This window comes from Vanellus vanellus (assembly GCF_965231255.1).
Source record: "Vanellus vanellus genome assembly, chromosome: 2".
NCBI classification, from domain to species: Eukaryota; Metazoa; Chordata; class Aves; order Charadriiformes; family Charadriidae; genus Vanellus; species Vanellus vanellus.
In genome coordinates this window covers 21,970,928-21,991,005 of record NC_138906.1, presented here as the reverse complement: position 1 = coordinate 21,991,005, position 20,078 = coordinate 21,970,928, and the positions used below count along the sequence as shown (strand labels likewise).

Sequence of the window (20,078 nt, the reverse complement as noted above, 5' to 3'; positions counted from 1 at the left end):
AGCAAAATGTTTTCATAGATTCACTCCACAACTGAAGAGAGTGGCCCAAAGTGATAGTGAGGTAATGAGTGGAAAAAGTAGGCAGAGAAAGGACGAGCCCAAAATTGCTGGCTTCAACTTCAGGATATGGTGTGTCTGTTACAATTCTCTTTGAGTATTGGTTTCCCTGCTTGCTGTCCGTTCCTCTTCAGGTCACCAGCCCCCACCCTCCCCTGCCCCCACAACCTCCCTCTAGTTCAGTAGGAGTTAGACCAGACAATCAATCTTGGTTGAAAATGGGGTTTTGGGTTTTTTTTTGTTTGGTTTTTTTGTTGTTTGTTTGGGTTGGATTTTGTTTATTTTTGACCCAGGGTAGAGATTCCTCATCCAAAGTATTACCCCCCAGTAGTTCACAAAGGGGAAAAATGAATTGTGCAGTGAGGTCTGATGAGTGGTACATCCAGTTCTGGTCATCAGGGTTAATTCACGGAAAGGGAAGAGCCGTCTGCTTTTCCCTTACAATGGCTGCATTAGAGGAGTCCTCCTGGGGGAGGTGCAGAGTTGAACTGGAGACCAGGGTAATATGCTTATGCACACCCAAACTTTAACTGAGAAGCATGTGTGAACAAGAACCTCTTTCTGAATAGACACACGTGACCTCGCTCCCCTGAAGCCCAAGTTGCACAAGAACATCTACCAGCTCCTATCTTGTTGTTTTGAGCTGTATGTTCACTGCTGACTATCCTGCATGAGGCAAACCCATACTGCCTCCCCCCGAATTCTGTGTCCAGCACGAACAAATGTGATGGGCAAACAAGGAACTGGAGAGCGTGTAGCAGGATGTTGGCAGTAGGAGAATACAGAACTAGATTCCCTTCTGAGAAACTTCCTGCTAGCCTAAAAAAATCATGTCATGCTCTTTCAATCTTAGTTTTTACGTGCATAGACGAAATGTAATTTAATGGCTCCTCTGAAACTTCTCTAAAGATGCACGCTAGCCTCTGCAGTCTTCCCTGGCATGCTCTTGGATGTTGTTGTACATGGATAGATGTGAATATTACATACATAGGATTATCTTTAGTAGATTAGGAAGGATTAATAGAAGTAATATAATAGCATTATATAATGGGTGTGGAATTAATCTAATATCTAATAATCCCAAAATTATATTTCAAATAACACAAATTTACTACAGTAGAAATCAGACATTCAGCAACGTTTCTTTGTTATGCATGAGTTTTAAGCAGACTTTTTAAAATTTAAAAAGTAATCTTTTCCTCTTCTGCAACATTGTTTTCTTTTTGTTGCAAACTTCTTTAAAATGAATGAAAACCCGGTTTGATGGCATTCATCATTTTTCTAAACTCTATTATTCTTTTCCATGCTGAATTTTTTGAAACTTTGGAAAAGAATCATTTCATCATAACCTGAAAGCCTTTCATTTTTCATGAAATTCACATGATTTGTGTGATTCACATTTCATGTGATTTATCCAGGTCAGAACTAGCTTTAGAAGTTAGAAGGAAAAGGATAATAAACAGGGTAAGCAGAAAAGCTTACAATAGTAATTTTTATTAGATCCTGTGGCAATATAGGAGGAGAGAGACACAGCAGCAAAAGAAAAAAAATTCTGTATTGATATGACAAGTTTGATTCAAAGATGAACCATTTTTTATTTAATGTTTTTAAACATTAAAAGACCATTTTCCTCAGTTGCATCCAAACTTTTTTATTGATGACAAGAGCTGTTCAGGCATGAGGATATTTTACCCAACCAGTGGAAGAGACACTTATATCAGAAATAGACTGCAAAATTCGATTTTCCCCCCAACAGGTCTATTCGAGCCTCATCCTAGGATTTAGCAGCACTGAGGTTACTGCAATGACACAGCTGCTAAGATATTCGGCCCAAGCGAGATAATCCTCCCGCCAACCTCTTTTCTCTGGTTCCGGCCTGTCTAGGAACCGCACTGGTCTTTGTTTGGCCGGAGCTGAGAGGCACTTGGGAGCTATAGCATGGCGGGATCTCACCGAGTAGATACTGTATTTCATGCCTCTGTCCAAGAATTTTCTCTGGAGAAGTACGCGCCTGATCAGACAGGAACTGATACAAGTCATTAGACTGTAAATAACCTTGGTGTTTGTTTCTCCTGAACTTGAGAGCATTCACAATTTAGAGTCGTTAAAAGTTACAATTCAATTTGCAAGCTGTTTGCAGTTCACCGCAGTGTCCTCACTTAAAAGCGCTTCTCTTGTTCCTGTGCTCTTCCTAGTGATATCTTACAACCTCCTGACAAGGGATGTCTTGTGGCATGTCAGAAGAAAAACCTCTACTGGAAGAGTTTCATGATATGTAATCCCCTAAATCCCTTTGCTGAGTTGAATAGGATAGTCATCAGAATGGGTTACGTTCCACCAGACCATATACTTTTCACAACAGCCGTGAGTAGCGGGGAAGCCACAGCAAGCTGGGAAACTTATTGGCATTTATTCAATGACATACATCACACGTTCTTAATTTTTCCAGATAATGCTTTCAATATTAAGAAAGCAGCGGGGGAAAATAATAGTGAAAAACTAATCTTCTGGCCTTTAAATATCTATATAAGATAACACAGAAGTACAGCCAAGAGTATGAGAATTCTGGCGGGCTTTTCTTATTTCTCTCATGCACAGACACACAAGAAGTCCTTGTAAGGTTATGCAATTAAAACAGTGTTATACTTATGCCTTCTGGGGTTTAGCTTTCAGATAGCCCACTTTTCAGGCTGAAAGAAGAAATGGGCTGGTGCATTCAATTTAGTCAAGCAAAAGCAAAGCCCAAAAATATGTATAATCTGTCTCTAATTCATTTTCCCCAGAAGGCTGAAAAAAAAATATAAAATAGCGTGAGAGATTGGTTCATTTTTACACTGATCTTGAAAGCCCATTAAGGTATTTAACTTTCATGGATTGTCTGAGGGATCTGGAGTTGCTGTTATCCTTTTGTTTAATTACACTGTAATCTTCATGCAATTACAGTGATGATAACATTCTTCCACAGACATAACAATAAATTAGCCATCTGGGGATAAATGACATTACTTAAAGCTTACTTCAATGATGTATCAAAGAAATATTAATACGGCTATGTAGGACAGTGTTTGAAAGTAAATGACTTTCAATAATAGCATGGCATATTCTTGAATTTGCTTCATCGTGAAATAGCTGGTGGAGAAATACCAGGAAAAGCACAGGGAAAACACATTTTAGCGTAGTGGAAAAATATACAGTGCAGAGTTTTGTGGGCTATGCTTTATACACCTATGCAATATTTGTCAGCTTCACCAAATAAATATGTGAGCAACACTATTCCTGATATGTTTTATTTCCCCCATGACACATCTTGCCATTTTTCTGTCAAATGTATAAGGGGCTTTTGAGTCCTTTTGTAGTTTAATTCCAGAAACGAGAAGAGATTTATCAGGTTTTTACTGTTACTGCTGAAGAGAAAAAAAGAACATACGATGAAAATAAGTGGTATGTCAGAAACAGTGAGACGGAGAACAAGAAACATCCTGAAATTAAAACGCGAGTCAAAATTTTGAAGCTGTTCTCAGCAGCTCAAATTAAAATGATTACCAAAAAAATAGCATCCCTATGGGCTTTCAACCAAAGAGAAAACTTGCAGCTCTGACCTTTCCCAATTGAGGTGTCAGATATGATCATAAATTGTTGAAAAATATTTAGAAAATGTACTTTGTAATGGAAAAAACGTGACAACTTTACAGACAGGGAGAGAATACTACTGGTTGATAAAGCTTAACTACCTTTTTACTGGTTAAGGAGCTGGTCTGCTTATTCTCAATTCATTTCTACGATGTTCTGTCATTGTATTAAGGTAAATTAAATAAAAGAGTGGAATTAAACTGATGTAATAACTGTTTCAAGAATATGTTTATACAGTGTCAGTCCAAACAAGTGTCTTCTAACCTAATGAGAAGGTGCATCTGAAGTAGTAATATTTTATCACCCTGGAGAAGAGTAGCTGCACAAAAAGGCTGGGTCTTACCCTACCACTTAGAAGAATTAAGTTTATTAAAAAGAAAGAGGTGTGCAGGAAGAGGTGTTAATGTGTGTGGAACACTCACCTTTTTTAATAGGGGGAGTCCCATTTCTGTAGTCTCCTTTACAGGTGGCACAAAACATAATTTATTCTTTTGTTTGAACACAACAGAGGTTTTTGCAAATGAGTTGTTTTGTGTGCTGCAATTGAAATGAGTTTTTCTGAATGGCTAATCAATAAAAGGCTGACAGGATTTTATTAGGTGCTAATTTTTAATAAAGCTTGGTTTAGAAAAGTCTTTTAGAAATGAATGACTGCATGAGGACCAGTTGCTTAAAAGGTGGTGTTTTCCAGTCCTAGAACAATTTGGAATTTTCTGACACTTTGAAAACACAAATGCATATCTTCTTGAGTTATGCTCATGTTCTCTGTCTTATATTGATCTCAGCTGAGGGTTATATGTGCCTAAGTAACAAAACTCTTAAAATTTTCTGGCCTTCCTGCTAGGGAAAGCTTGGTTGTTTGTGCTGAAGGCAGACGAGACCATAGCTTTCCTAAATGATAGTTGTGTTCTCCACCATCTCACTACAGAAAAAGTGCATTGAGGAATATCTGTTCACATAGTGAAAGATTTTAATGGTTACATTTTTGGTTTGGGGGTTTCTTTCTGTAGGTAGATGTTAGATTGTGGCTGGCAAATAAAAGAGATCTTAGATGGGATGTCTGTAGGCTGGGACCGTTAAGCCGGGCTCACTAATAGGTCTGGACCAAGGTATTGCAGTGATTTAAGCATGAGAGTGTATGAGACGGAGCGCACATGGCATGGGGTGGCCCAGAGGGCAGAGGCTGCAGTTCCCGTCCTGCCTTTGGCAAAGCTGTTGCTATACTCCAGCGATCTTTACAGAGAGTGCAGATATGTTTCACTAACTCTTATTTCACTACCTAAATCTGGGGTTCCTAGCTACAAATATCAACAAACTGTACTCTGATTTCCCTATTTAATTTATTTGCAGCTTTCTATTTACAAATGGGAATATCCAGAAATTGCTGAAATGGTCTTTAAGGCTAATCTCATGCAGATATGCTGAGATGTTGCTGGGTAGAATTAAATACAGTAATCTTTGTCTCAGAATGTGCTAAGTCTGAGAATTATTTTAATTTTCAAAATCACTGTTAGAACCTCAGTCTTACAGGGTGTTTATACAAACTCTCATGTCCTACTTCTCAGTCCCTATCTGGTCTATTTTTCCTACTGTCCTGGCAAATAGTAATTTAACAAGAGAAATTAATGCACCTTTTTGCATTAGCGATGTTCATAGTCAACAAATTAGAGAACTCAGAGGAAGAATCTTTGATCCACTTTCCAAATTTTTTTCTTTGGCAAGACAGTATCTCTGGCAGCTGGAGACATCAAGATGGCATATGAATCAATTTTAGGATGTGATTTTAGGAGGTGAGGTTTTTTTACCCCCCATTAAGTTGTAAGCAGCATATCTTTGTCTTGGTCAGCGATGCCCAACTCAGCTTGACAGAAACCAGGACGTTAAACACTTCGTGGCCCCACAGCTGGTTACGGTGGGTTTTTTAAACAAGGCCAAGGTAGGCCTCTCATAATTTCTCTCCTACTATCTTCTTCACCAGGAGTGGGGAATTATCCTCAGATAAGGTAGACAACATATCCCGGTTTATGTTAGTCTTTCAACAATACATAATTGCTAGGTTGGGGGTAAAGTTCTGAAAATTGTGGTAAATCTTAATCTGGACAGTACTGCACTTGTGCTGACTCTGGTTTCCATCTTTACCATCTTTGGTAAAGATGGAGTAGAAGCACTGCTACCCACTGAGGTAGCTTTGGGGTCATGTGAGATACCACCAAATGCCCCAGGGCAGATCCTCTCAGAAGGCTTTGATTATGCTGAGACCAAAAGAGAAGCAGGCAGAGAGCCGGGAAGCTCCTGCCAGTTCCTCTGCAGTTTTCTCTCTTGGCTGCACAAACAGTTTTCAGAGTGTTTTGGAGGAAAACAAGCAGCAGAAGCCACGTACTCTCACCCTGCTTAAGTAAGAAAATGAAAAGGGAGAAATGAAATGATTCCTCTGTGCAACGAGACATTTTGCACAAGGGGGGGTGTGAGAGTGTGTTATTACATCTTTACAAAGCTTGTTGCATGTGTGAATATACAAGCTGAAATGAAGGCTTTCCCTTGGGGGACCTGGGTTGAAGCCTACCCTCTTAGGGAAACCACTTTCTTCTGGGTCCGTTTTTTGGAAGCTGCTCTGCTATTTCCCCTCTAGTTTATATGCTGCAAGGGCGCTCGAGAAAACCCGGGCTCAGCTGTGCACTCAGACAGCAGCTCTGCCTTCGGCCAGTGACAGTCGCTTCCATGCAGAACCTTTCACTGTAGAGCCGCTGCTGGCAGGCAGTTCCTTTTCCAGCTAAGGAACCACAGCTTGTTGTATTACTAAGGGGTTTAACATAGGGTTTTACCTAACATTAGCTGCCTGATAAGAAAATGAACGTGTATTTTTTTCCCAAAGCAGTCTTATTTCTTTCTACATTTAACATTTTGTATAAGATGGTTAGATTTGTTCTTTGTTTTGAGATCCAGATTCTTGTACCACTCCATTTGCTTGGATTTTTTTAAAATGCACACTTTTTGATTTGGTCTTAAATTCCAAGTATCATCTTTTCACTTCCATGATCTGGAAATAAGTAAGCTGTCTCAAGAGAAATGTACATCATATGTCTTTTGCTTCCCTACGAGTCTACATCTTCAGGCACATTGTATGGCAGAAAAAGCCTTCACTGGGGACTCGCTGACACACTTCGGATAACGTCAACCGATGCGGAAAGGGAGCAGTTAGTTACCTTTAACATGCATCAGGCTTTGTAGATTATAAAAGCAATATCCATTTCTGTACCTGAAACATGAATGCTGCTGTACAAAAGGTACATGAGCCAATTTGTACCGTGATGGCAACACCACCTGATAAGTAGAGTTGGTTTATGGAGCTTTGGTGGAACTTACCTGCCGTTGAATCAAACTCTCCAATTCTTCAGAACTATGAAAAGAAGGGAAAGATGATTACAGGGTTTTTTGAGGTCTGTGTCAAACTGCTTATTGGAAGCTATACAAAAGGGTTTTGAGCATTCCCATTCTTGTCAAATGTGTTCTTTAGTATTTCAGGTTGAAAGAAGTATTGTTTCAGGTGTTTATTTCCAATAAAGATCATTTTGGAGAATAAGCAAAATTTTATACACGTTTTGTGAAAGCAATGTCATGGCTATTTGAAGGAGTAATTCCACATGAAATTATTTCATTGCTGTTATTTAGCACCATTAAATCTTTTATTTTTCAGCAGACACAATGGTTTTTCTCTAGATCATTTTCTTTTTGCCAGAACATTTTCCCCTTTTTAGAAGACAAAAGGTATTATACAGTGGGAGTGACCTGACCTTGGCAAGAGCTAGCAATTGCTAAGTACATTAAGTGCTCTGTTGCAGCTGCAACTTTCCACCTATCTTCTACTAGAAAATCTAAATCTAAAAATAAAAGAAACTCTTAGCAGGATACTAGAAATTCCAGTCATTTGGGTAAATAATGTTATTGTTGTGTATTAGGTAAAAGAGTTGGTATATACAATAAAATATGAAATAGGTAATATATAAAAAAAGTAAAATATTAAGTTAAGTCTTAGGTTGTGTTAGGAGTCTGTGGAAAGGTCTTGGTAGTGGGGTGGCTGCCTCTGTGGAAGGAGGTGAGGGGCTGCCCTGTGTCAGACAGAGATGGATCCAGCCAGCTCCAGTTGACCCACTTCAGGAGGCAGCTGACCCCATCAGCCAAGCTGGTGGTACCTCTGGGGGAACATGTTTAAGAAAGGGTAGAAAACGTTGCACAGCACAGAGTAAGAGAAAAAGCGTGAGAAACAACCCTGTGAACACCAAGTTGAGAGAAGGAGGGGGAGGAGGTCATCCGGGCACTGAAGCATCTGTGGAGGAGACCAGGCTGGAGCCGGTATTTCCCTGCAGCCCGCGGAAGAGCCCACACTGAAGCAGGTATTCACACTGCAGCCCGTGGAGAACCCCACACTGGAAATGTGAAAATGTCCTGAAGGAATTGTGGCCCTTGGAGGGACCATGCTGGAGCAGGTTTATTCTGAAGGACTGAAGCTCATGGGAAAGACCTACACCGGAGCAGAGAAAAATGCAAGGAGGAAGGAGCGGCTGAGACAGTGCTATGAACGGACTGCAACCCACATTCCCCATCCCCCTGCCGCGCTCAGTGGGGAGGAGGAGGTAGAAGGGTCGGGAATGAAGGAGTGACGTTGAGCCTGGGAAAACGGGATGGGTGGGGGGAGGTGTTTTAATTTGTCTTTGTTTCTCCCTATCCAAACTTCTTTTATCTGGCAATGAATTAAATTCATTTTCCCCGAGTCAATTCTGGTTTGCCCCCAACAGTAACGGGCAAGTGTTCTCCCTGTCTATATCTGGACCCACAAGCTTTTTCATTATTTTGTCCCCCTGTCCTGCTGAGGAAGGCGAGTGAGAGAGCAGCTGGGTGGGCGTCTGGCGGCTTGCAAAGGTCGACCCACCACATAGGTAAAGACTAAAGACTGAATTGTCATAATAACTTTGAAGAAGTACTGAGCATCTAAAATATATATTCTCAAAATGGATCCTGCTCATCACTACCACATAGAAGTATAATTCATTTATACCCCGTATTCACTATGATGCTTTTAAGATATGAGCAGTTATTTCAGATATTTAAAAATAAATCACCCATGAAATTATAATCTAAAATGTTTTTTTGATCTAATTCAGCTAAACGTTAAAGTGCAAAACCAGTTTATCATAATGCCACATATATAAAACCAGGCTCAGGTTTATGTGACTTGTTCATGCAGGGTCTTAGAAGGGAGAAGACAGTTATCAACCTAAATGTTTCATTTTTATGTTGCCTGCATATCCCATAACCTGTCCTATCTTTATACACGCTCAATAGCAACTTCAAAGGGCTCATTGCTTGTGCTGCTTTGCACCTGTATTCTGGCAAACATTGTCGAAAAACTTTTTAAGTGGTACTGATTTTGTGCACAGCTGGGAGTAGAAGAAGGAAACCGCAGAAAGCTTGTGTGCGGATTGTTGTAATCTTGTATGATAAATCTTATTTGTAAATCTAATATGTTAAAATGAACAGATACGAAGCATATTTTGGAATGGATAAATTCAGATGTAAAATGCATTTTTAAATCAAGTCAGGGTCCCACATCAAGTGGAATTGTACTTTTGTATTTAAGTGGTTATATGTGTATATATATGCAGTTTTCACCTCTGTTTGCGTAAGCGTTCATTTGTACACTGTGAGGACTAGGAGTCCTTGATTTACAAGTGGCTTTAGTATTAGTTCATCCCTAGTTTTAGTTAGATTTGTATATACATATAAAACTTAAAAAATGCTGAGCACTCTTTCCTATTTGTCTTCATTCCAGTATTTAGGAGCACATTATGCTTGTAGGTATAGCACTTGTGGAGAGTTTTGGAAGAGAGCTCTACCAACCCCTCCAACAAAGGAGAGATTAAGTGGTTCAGGAAATTGCAGGTCTGAAAAATTCTTCCTTGACTAAATGAACCAACCATGGGCATTTACCACTGTCAGAAAATTAGGTCACAGATAGTATAAGCCAATTTTCTGCGGAAGTCCATTCTGGAATAAGTTAATTTTACATTTGCTGCTTTCTTTAAGTTGTAGTGGCAATGATAAAATGTCCGTGCTCAACAGTGGCTTCAGCCTTTGAATCTCTGGGATGATTTGAAATGACTTTGTGTTTCTTTTCAAGTTGTTCCAACGCATGACTGGAGTTCTCATTAGAATGATCTTCATGCAAGGCCTGCCTGCTTCCCAGCTATCATCCACCTCCTGCTTTCCATTTTTGTCTAAAGTAAAGCTGCATCCGGCAAACACTTGGAAATACGCTCTGTGGTTACTAATTACCTGGGCTGATTTACTTAGTTATGTGTTCCAGCACAATTAAGTCCTTTCTTTTCCTATTGTATCTGCCTCATTATTAGTTATAATGGTGACATTTATACTGTAAATGGGATGAAAGCATGAAAGGGAAACTGTGTGTAAAGATAGGACCATTGTGCAAGGGATGAATAAGTACTGAAGTATGAAGGCTAATTGTAATACATGAATATGGATTCAAAGGTTTTATTTATATTATCTTCAAAATATTTTTGAGGGATGGTTTCAAGGTTATAGACCTGTCCAAGATTGTGTTAAAATATGTGTGCACATGACCATAGGGATAATAAGCGGCACAAATATTCTATCAAATGATATGTATTTAAAATGTCTAAATAAGCACGAGGGAATATTTCTCGAGGGAATGACATTTTAGAAGCAGACAGCAATAAATAGGAAATAATGAAAATGTATTTCAGGGACTATGCTTTGGCAGGACTGTTGGCTATCCTAAAATGATGAGTTATAGAGTAAAATTACTGCCACAATTGTATGTTCTGAAAGTTCAGGTTTATACATGACTTGTAAGTATGTGTGGGCAGATTTTTTTTTTTTTTAATTGGTGTTTCTCTCTCCCTGTCCATGAGCAGAAGAGAAAAGTGGTATTTAGATGTTTAACTGAAAGAATTTCCTGCCCGCCAAAAAAAAAAAAAAGACTGTTGTAGTTTAGTCCTAATAATTAATTTAGTGGTTAGGAGGTGTCCAGATATTAATATACTATATCATTTGAACACATAGGTGTGTTCTAAATGAAGCAAAGATGCCTGGGTTCCTAGCTCACCCCTTTGTCAATGTCAGATGTTTCCAACTGAATATTTTGTTGTATTTTCTCCACACCTGGCTTTTTCTTAGGTCTCCTATCACCTCCACTTGAGTTGACTTCATGGTACTTGACCTTAACTGCTTGCAGCCATGCAAGAAAATTATTCCAAAAAACAACCTTTTTTGTTTGTTTTTGTTTGTTTGTTTATAGCATCTTACGACTTCTAGAACTAGTTGCATGAACATTTAGCAAGCATTTAGCAATGTGTTTCAGGAGAGGACAGGAGTAGGATACCTACAGTACTCCAGGAACTTGTTATTTTTTTTCGTGCTCTCAGAGATCTCCTATATCATATCAAACAACTCTTTTAACAAACCTGTCTCATCTCACAGTGGTTAGGATGGAGATACTATTGTTAAGAAAGTGGGGTGGCACACTAATGTTTTTTTAATAACATATATTAACTGGAATTGGCTGGAAAATGGTATTTCTACCTTGAGGGTAATTCGGTTTGTTCAGGTTTGTGTTTAGTTCTGGAATTTCACAATTGTGTTTTAGAGATAAATTTATATGCTACTTCATCTTGTGTTGTAATGCGATGATACTAAATGTGAGAAGAAAGGACCTCTTGGGCTTGACAATAAAAGGGGTTGTGGAGGGAGAGAGACTCTCAATATGGCTGAAAAAGGAAAAGAAAATACAAACCAGCATAAATACTGTTGCATTGGATACTATCATTTGCAGATAAAGAATTGAATTTCTGTGAGATGTCTTTCAAATAGAATTTTTTCTGTTAGAAAATTTTCAGCCGACTCTAATATTCTTGTTGTTATCGGGGTTTTTGCTGTTGGAATATACTTCATTAAATCAACAGAAGGAGAAAAAGCAAACACGACAGCATAAGGCACCATCTGGCAAATACTTTGAGAGGTAATATGCAAACCTTAGTTTTGAAGATTTATCTGTAGCTCCAATCCACTTAAAGTTTCATAGAATCATAGGGTTGGAAGGGACCTCTGGGGATCATCTAGTCCAACCTCCCTGCCAGAGCAGGGCCACCTTAGAGCAGGTTGCACAGGAACGCGTCCAGGCGGGTTTTGAATGTCTCCAGAGATGGAGACTCCACCACCTCCCTGGGCAGCCTGTGCCAGTGCTCTACCACCCTCAAGGTAAAGAAGTTCCTCCTCATGTTTAGGTGGAACTTCCTATACTCAAGTTTGTGCCCGTTACCTCTTGTCCTGTCACTGGGCACCACCGAAAAGAGCCTGGCCCCATCCTCCTGGCACCCACCCTTTAAGTATTTATAAGCATGGATCAGGTGCCCCCTCAACCGTCTTTTTTCCAGACTAAAGAGACCCAATTCCCTTAGTCTTTCAAAGTTTCTCAGTTTTGACCAGCAAGGCAAAAGCTGAAATAAAACTTAAGACTCTCTAGGGCAGTGGGAGTTTTTAAGTCAGGCTTTAGGTTGGGGCATCTAAAGATGTTACTCCCGCTAGTCAGTTGAAGTGGAGTTGTCAAACCCCAAAAATGCAGGTTTATTGGTAGACCATTTATTGTTTAAAACGGCAGGGGTTTCTTGCCATTACAGTACACAAAGTTTTGCTTTGAAGAAAACTGCAGCATTATTGTATTCACCATAGATGACTGTTCTTCCTTGAAGTAAGAACTCCAGTTCCAAACCAGTAAGAGGTTTTGGGTGAGCACTTCTGATGGAAGCAGCCCACTGTTGATCCGAGGAATACTGTGGATTCAGGGATGAATAGGATAAACTGGTGAGACCTGACACCACAGAGAATGTAGCGGAAATGCTGCTTCACTTATAATAATGAAAAAATCCTATCTGCTCCACTCTTCATCTGACCTTTTTTTTTTTTTAAAGGTTGTCACCTCTTCTTGTCTGAAATAGCCTGTTACTCTGTCTCTAGAAATGTGAAAAAGGGTTAGACTACCTTTTGAAGAGGTAACAGTTTGCAAAAACCAAAAAAAAAAAAAAAGGCAGAATTTTTGAAGAGATAGAAAGCACTATGGAATATGCATGGTGCAAAATGGCTCATTTTGATTATGCCACATATCTGCATTTTGTCCGTAACTAGTTATTCTTCCTTGAGTTTGCTCTGTTTTTATTTCTGTATGAAAACTTGCTTCTTGAAATAATTGTGCCGTTGTTCATCTTGGATCTTGTTCTTCTGGCAGCCATCACAGACATTTACCTGAAATTTTAGCTCTTACTTAATTCACTGTAAAACTGGTGGTGGGATTAATTTCTCTCAGATGACCCTTTTATGCTCTGGCAATGCCTAGTTCAACCTGCCGTTCTGTTAAATCTTTTCAGAAGTTACTGAAACGGTCTCAATATTTTTTTTTTATTGTAGGTTTCATATATACTGGAGAAGTTGTGCATCGAATGCTAACAGCTACACAATACATTGCACCCTTAATGGCAAATTTTGACCCCAGTGTGTCAAGAAATTCAACAGTCAGATACTTTGATAATGGTATGTAGTAGTCCTTCATAAATGAATGTGTCTGTGTCCCTTGACTCTTCATATTTTCCTAAATAACTATTTTTGAAGGAAAAATTGAAGGTTTCTTAATATTTTTTTTGTTCTTTTATTTTTTCTACTCACAGGCTGTATAAAGCATGTGCCTAGACATCCATAAACAGTTCTTAATTTAGAACACAGTTAAACAGTCATGAATGCATTCTCCTAATCGGACAGTTATCTTCTGGATGTTAAAAGTACATAAACTCAAACTAGTGACGTAGTTTATCAGTTTTAAAAGGAGAAAACTGTCTTGTATAAAAGTGCAAGTTCCTGTTAATTCAAAATATATGTAGTAAATACTGTCCACCCACTAGCTAAACTGAAAATATCATTTGTGGAATGCAGTAGCAAGAATACACAGAAGCAGGGCAGGTATAAGGTTAATAAACCTGTCAATGACTAAGTGTGCATGGAGTCCCAGGATTGGAATCCAATACACTCATCTACACCACAAGTCCTCAACAGTCCATTGTATAAGCCATTGAAAGGGTAAAAGGCAAACTGCAGTGTTATACCTGAAGCTCTGTGAGATATTTCAAAGGCCTTGAGTGTGTGGATGTTTCCGTTATAATCAATATTTTGAAAAAGTGACCTATGTGATTAAAAGGCAGCTGGTGTCTTACCTCAGGCCTTTAGAGATCAAATACAACGGCCGTGAATGTTTATTCTGAATTTAAAACTTAGAGAGTTTAGTATGATGACGTAATTTCATGAGATCTATGATTCTTTTAAATCTTCCTGGATAAGTCTGTGCCATTATATGTATGTTTATTCATAGTGAACTTAAGCACAAATTATGAATGTGTCCAAAATATGTTTCCAGCCAGCTGTGTTAATTTTTATTCTTTAGATCAGGGTTCAAAGTAAACTTTGCACCTAGTCATAACCTTTCCTTTCAATCTAGTCATTCAGTTGATGGAGAGCTTACGGGTAAGGATTAAAGGAAGCCGGGGCAGGTGACATTACAGTGGGGGTCTGCTACAGGTCATCTGAGTGAGCGAGTGGATGAGGCCCTCTACAGAAAGATAGGAGCGGCATCGCATTCACAGGCCCTGGTCCTCATGGGGGACTTCAACCACCCTGATATCTGATGGAGGGACAACACAGCGGGGCACAAGCAATCCGGGAAGTTCTTGGAAAGCATTGATGACAACTTCCTTCTCCAAGTGGTAGAGGAGCCAATGAGGAGAGGAGCGATGCTGGACTTTGTCCTTACCAACAAGGAGGAGCTAGTGGGGAACGTCAAGCCCAAGGGTAGCCTTGGCTGCAGTGATCGTGAAATGGTAGAGTTCAATATCCTTAGGGCAGCAAGGAGGATGCGCAGCAAGCTCACTACCCTGGACTTCAGGAGAGCAGACTTTGGTCTCTTCATGGATCTGCTTGGTAGGGTACCATGGGATAAAGCACTCGAGGAGAGAGGGCCCCAGGGAAGCTGGTTAGTTAAGGTTAGTATTCAGGCTGGTTAGTATTCTCCTCCAAGCTCAGGAGTGATGCATCCCAACAAGTCAGGCTAAAAAAGCAGGAGGCCTGCATGGATGAACAAGGAGCTCATGGACACATTCAAAAGCAAAAAGGAAGCCTGCAGAGGGAGGAAGCAAGGACAGGAAGAATACAGAGAAACTGCCTGAGCAGTCAGGGACCAGGTTAGGCAAGCTAAAGCCCTGACAGAATTAAACCTGACCAGGGATATCAAGGGCAACATGAAAAACTTTTGTAAGCATGTCAGTGATAAAAGGAAGACTACGGAAGATGTGGGCACTCTCTGGAACGAAACAGGAGACCTAGTCACCCAGGATATGGAAAAGGGTGAGGTACTCAATGACTTTTTTGCCTCAGTCTTCGCCAGCAAGGACTCTAACCACACTGCCCAAGTCACAGAAGGCAAAGGCATGGACTGTGAGAATGAAGAACCAGGTGAAGATCAAGTACGAGACCATCTGAGGAACCTGAAGGTGCACAAGTCCATGGGACCTGATGAAATCCATCTGCAGGTCCTGAGGGAACTGGCAGATGAAGTTATTAAGCCACTTTCCGTTATTTTTGAAAAGACGTGGCAGTTTGGTGAAGTTCCCACTGACTGGAAAAGCAGAAATATAACCCTCATTTTGAAAAAGGGAAAAAAGGAAGACCCAGGGAACTACAGGCCAGTCAATCTCACCTCTGTACCCGGTAAGGTCAAGGAGCAGATCCTCCTGGAAACTCTGCTAAGGCACATGGAAAATAAGGAGCTGATTGGTGACAGCCAACATGGCTTCACCAAGGACAAGTCATGTCTGACAAATTTGGTGGCCTTCTACGAAGGGGTTACAGCATTGGTGGATAAGAGGAGAGCAACTGAGGTCATCTACCTGGACTTGTGCAAAGCATTGACCACAACATCCTGGTCTCTAAGTTGGAGAGACGTGGGTTTGATGGATGAACCACTCAATGGATAAGAAGCTGACTGGATGGTCACACTGAAAGAGTTGCAGTCAATGGCTCGATGTCCAAGTGGAAACCAGTGACGAATGGTGTTCCTCAGGGGTCAGTACTGTGACTGGTGCTGTTTGACATCTTTTTTGGTGACGTGGACAGTGGGATTGAGTGCACCCTCAGCAAGTTTGCCGACAACACCAAGACGTGCGGAGCGGTCGATGCCATCCAGAGGGTCCTGCACAGGCTTGTGCTCTTTACTGAAAGAATCTGAGGATTCTGGGGAAAACATTGCTAATTCTCATTGTATTCCTGACTTCCAGTCTTCATACCAAGTGTATCAGACTGTGTATCAGATAGCTTTCGTGACAAGGTTGAATACTTCTGCGAGATTTTGGATCTCTTCATGTGTAAGGAATCATGGTCTTTTGGACCCCATGTGCTTTAGGACAAACAATTTGCTATCTTACCCCAAATAAAAAGGAACTGAGGAAATTGTATCTTTAGCTCCTTATTTCTTATGCATCCATGTTTGATCCCTGAGAGTAAGTGTGCTGCTTTAGAGCAGCTTCTGTAGTGAGCAAGGACAGAGTGTGGCAACTCATTGAAGTCTCACTCATGAAGCTAACCGCAAGGAACACATGAATCTACATAAAGGCCCTGGGAATGAGAAGACTGTTTTGGGGGCAGCTGACTTCCACTTTAGCTTGGGGTTCTGAGATGCACAAAGATCTAAGGTGCTCAAAGACTGACTATAAGACATTGGGTCTACTTTTGCTCCAATAATTTTAAAAGTCCCTTTAAATTCCTTTAAAATGAAATTTAATACATTCAAATAAATATTCAGAGAGCAGTTAATGAATGTGGTCACAGAAGGAAAAATACACTCCGTGCACAATTAATGACCATGTGCTATACTTTTGAAAGACACATGGGCCAATAAAGCGGTGGGCTAAGTGCAGTGTGCGCCAAAAATTTGCATGCTCGTAGTTTCATGACATCCCCTGACAAGGTGTGTTAATGAAAGTTACAGCACTGAAGATCTGTGACAAAAGATGTTTCAAGGATACATCAAAAATGCATTGAGCTGGATGCATACTGACCCAGCTTGAACATTCCAGGAAGAAATGAACTGTTGTGAATCAAAGCACATAACTCCCATTAGTGCCAAAGAGAGAAGTGAGTTGAGGAAGGCATATAAAGAGGAAAAAGTCATTTTCAGTAAACACAGTTCTGGTGATAAGTGTCTTTAAGCCAGGCTGCTTGAATGTGTCTGTAACCCTCAACATCTGTAAAACATGCTCACAAGGTATGCAACTCACTTGGGGTACATTTTTAGTGCAATAAGTAGATATTCAGCCAGAGAACTCCCATGAATATTAACTAGTCTCTTGCAACTAAATCTCTGCGCACCAGACTCAATATTTACCCCATCTATGAATTCTTAGTGGTTTTAATTTAAACTACATTTATTTATTACCAACACCTAATATTTTTCAACTTGCAGAACCTCAGCACGGGCTGGCACCATGCAGAAAAAAATAAATGCTATTCATATTAATGCATAGTTAATGGAAGAATCTGAATTCCTCAAATAATAACTTTTACTAAAGAGGCAATGCTATTAGCACTTCACATTTCAAAGTCATCAGAGTGTATATATATCTATATACAGTGCAAAAAAAGCCACTGCAGAGCAGTGGTTGTGGCAGCACATCTAAACTCTAAGTGCTGGATCCTACCTTTAGTGGTTGTTGACTCCTTGTGCAATTCCAAACAAGTGACTTGACCGCTCTTGCTTTAGCAGACTTTTGTGCGAGTTGTTGAGGTAGTTGTTTGTGGCACTGTGGTGTCTACCTTTGAGAGGATTTCAGTTGTGACTTGTGTTTGTAATATCCTTAGCATTTCAAGATGTTGAGCTGAAAGCTGCTAAAAAGAGACAAATCACTGTTTTTGTTTCAAGTAACTGCAGTTAAGTACTTTTCCTACACTCAGTTAATATTTTTCTCACATTTTTTTCTTCCCTTTGCCTCTCTACCCCCACTCTGGGGTTCACAGGCACAGCACTAGTTGTCCAGTGGGACCATGTACATCTGCAGGATAATTACAACCTGGGCAGTTTCACTTTTCAGGCCACCCTTCTCAATGATGGGCGTATCATTTTCGGCTACAAAGAAGTAAGTTGGGTCTGAAAATTGTCATTTAAGTAGACAAATGACTTTATACTTGCCAGGAATTTCCCTACTTTTTTTTTTTTTTTTTTTTTTTGCGGGGCGGGGTGGAAATTTGAAAGTTCAGCTATATAAGATCGTTTTATTATGTTACTTTTAAGATCACTATTTGGCTGAAAATTACATTTTATTTTAAAAGGGTTGTTCATGTGATGGACTTGAAAACCATCAACATGGCTCAAATGTGCTACTCCTCGATTTCAACTGACCTTTTTTAGGTGGTTGTAAGTTTTGAGTGTTCAGTAAATTCTTGCTTGTTTAGTAAATTCTTGCTTTTTTAGTAAATTCCTCTTGGGTTTTGAAAGGTAAGGTCTAATTTTCTCAATTAGTTCACCTAATTTGGGCCTGTTTGAAAAAACTCTATTTTTTTTCTGGTTAGTATTAAAAGGCAACCTTTTTCCTGCAGCTGTCATTTCTTGGCAACTGACATATTTCAATGTTCAAGTAAGAAAAAACTGGCTTGTAGATAGATAAGCTCAAATCTCTAGGGACAAAGAACAATTTCTTTCTTTTTCTGGTTATTTTAATATCAGTTTGGCATTCGAAGCATGACGTTCTCTTCACGATGTCTCGCTGTTATCCTCCTTATATTAAAACAATGTAATCAGTGATATGACTGATTGTCCAAACTTGGAGAAATCTGGGTTTGCTTCTCTCTGCTATAAACCAGTTGTGAGCCTTCAGGCTCATTTTTCGTGCCTGTGTTGAAGCCATGCACCTGAACGAAGCAGAAATAATAGTATTCCTCTCCCTTTCATTAGAAAGCGAGTGAGGATGTGGGTTATTCTGCTAGCTGCAGTCGTATCTTCACCTAAGATAGATGTCTTTGCACCTTGCAAACCAAATACTCTTACTGGGTTAGTTTTGTAGACACAAGAAACTGCTGGTGTGCCCACGTCCCTGGCTTTCCTTATCTTGTAAAAGACACGCTGACGCAAGGTCTGCTTTGGCTCTGTTTCTGAATGTTATGTACAGGTTAATAGTCTTAATCGATGAAAATGCAGTTTATTTGCATTTTGACTCCAGCTTCGTGAAAGCTTTGCTCTGCTTAGCACCATGGAGCCTGTGCTTGATCAAAGGAGTGTGCGCCAGAGCTTTGTTTATCTCCTGTTGTTGAAACCTTTTTAAAGAAAAAAAAAAAAATGTTTTAAAGACCGCAGAAAAGTTCCTGCCTTCAGGACCCAGAGAAGTGGGGAGGGACACTACTTCGATATGAAATTTCAAGATAAATTTGACAAGAACTATATAAGCATTCTGACATTAAAATGGTGACATTTTCAGGAGACTGCTATTTGTGGTTATGAGATGCTCTGCCCTGTCTGTTAGTGTCCAGCCCTGCGCAAAGTGAATGTAATATGGGTGATAAAAGCTGTTGCTCTGAATTGATAGTATCTTGTGTTCATTTTGCATAAATGTAAATGATGATGCGGAGTGCCAGGCAGTGGAAAACTTTTTTCATTTAGGAAGACAGGAGGAAATAGGCTACCTCATTAGTCACATATGCATCCCTAGAATTGCATGCACGTACATCGTTTAATCTGTGGAGAAACAATTTCTATGCTACAGTGGCATAGGCTACTTGCTCTCATGCACTACTGGAAGCTTCCTCCGGAGCCACAGTGCTTTTGTGGGGAGGAGTTATTAAGGTTCTTTTCATTAATCCTGAGACAGAAAAATTGGAATTTACAAAGGGGATAATTTACATTTTTTCCACTGCTGAATCTTTGAAATCCCCTGTCATGAGTTATTCTTGCCCTGAATGGAATTACCAAATATCACTTTAGAACTATTGCGCATAGTTAAGGAAAGACACTTTTTTAAGTGGTAGTAGTAACATAGTAGTGATCTGTAAATCTTTCAACAGAAGATTTTTCTAAAATTTTAGAATGCTACAACTAGCGTGTTCCATTGGGAATTACTTGGGAAATGGATTTGGAGGCTGACATTTCCAGAAGTCTACACTCTTTATTTGAAGCTTTTCCTCCACTAAAACTACCTTAGCTTTTCACCTAAATGAGGAAAATTGAATAAAATTGCCAATCGCTGATCAGACACAAGTTGTCTAACCAGAAAAAC

The 20,078-nt window shown here is 39.8% G+C and overlaps 1 protein-coding gene across 1 annotated transcript in view; it reads left to right on the top strand.

The window, feature by feature from the left end:
- PLXDC2 (plexin domain containing 2) overlaps nt 1-20,078 on the top strand; it is a 286,298-nt gene that overhangs the window by 190,036 nt on the left and 76,184 nt on the right. The window contains exons 5-6 of the mRNA XM_082498988.1: nt 13,186-13,308; nt 17,830-17,948. Of these exons, the coding sequence (XP_082355114.1) occupies nt 13,186-13,308; nt 17,830-17,948 (242 nt within the window). The remainder of the gene's footprint in view (nt 1-13,185; nt 13,309-17,829; nt 17,949-20,078) is intronic.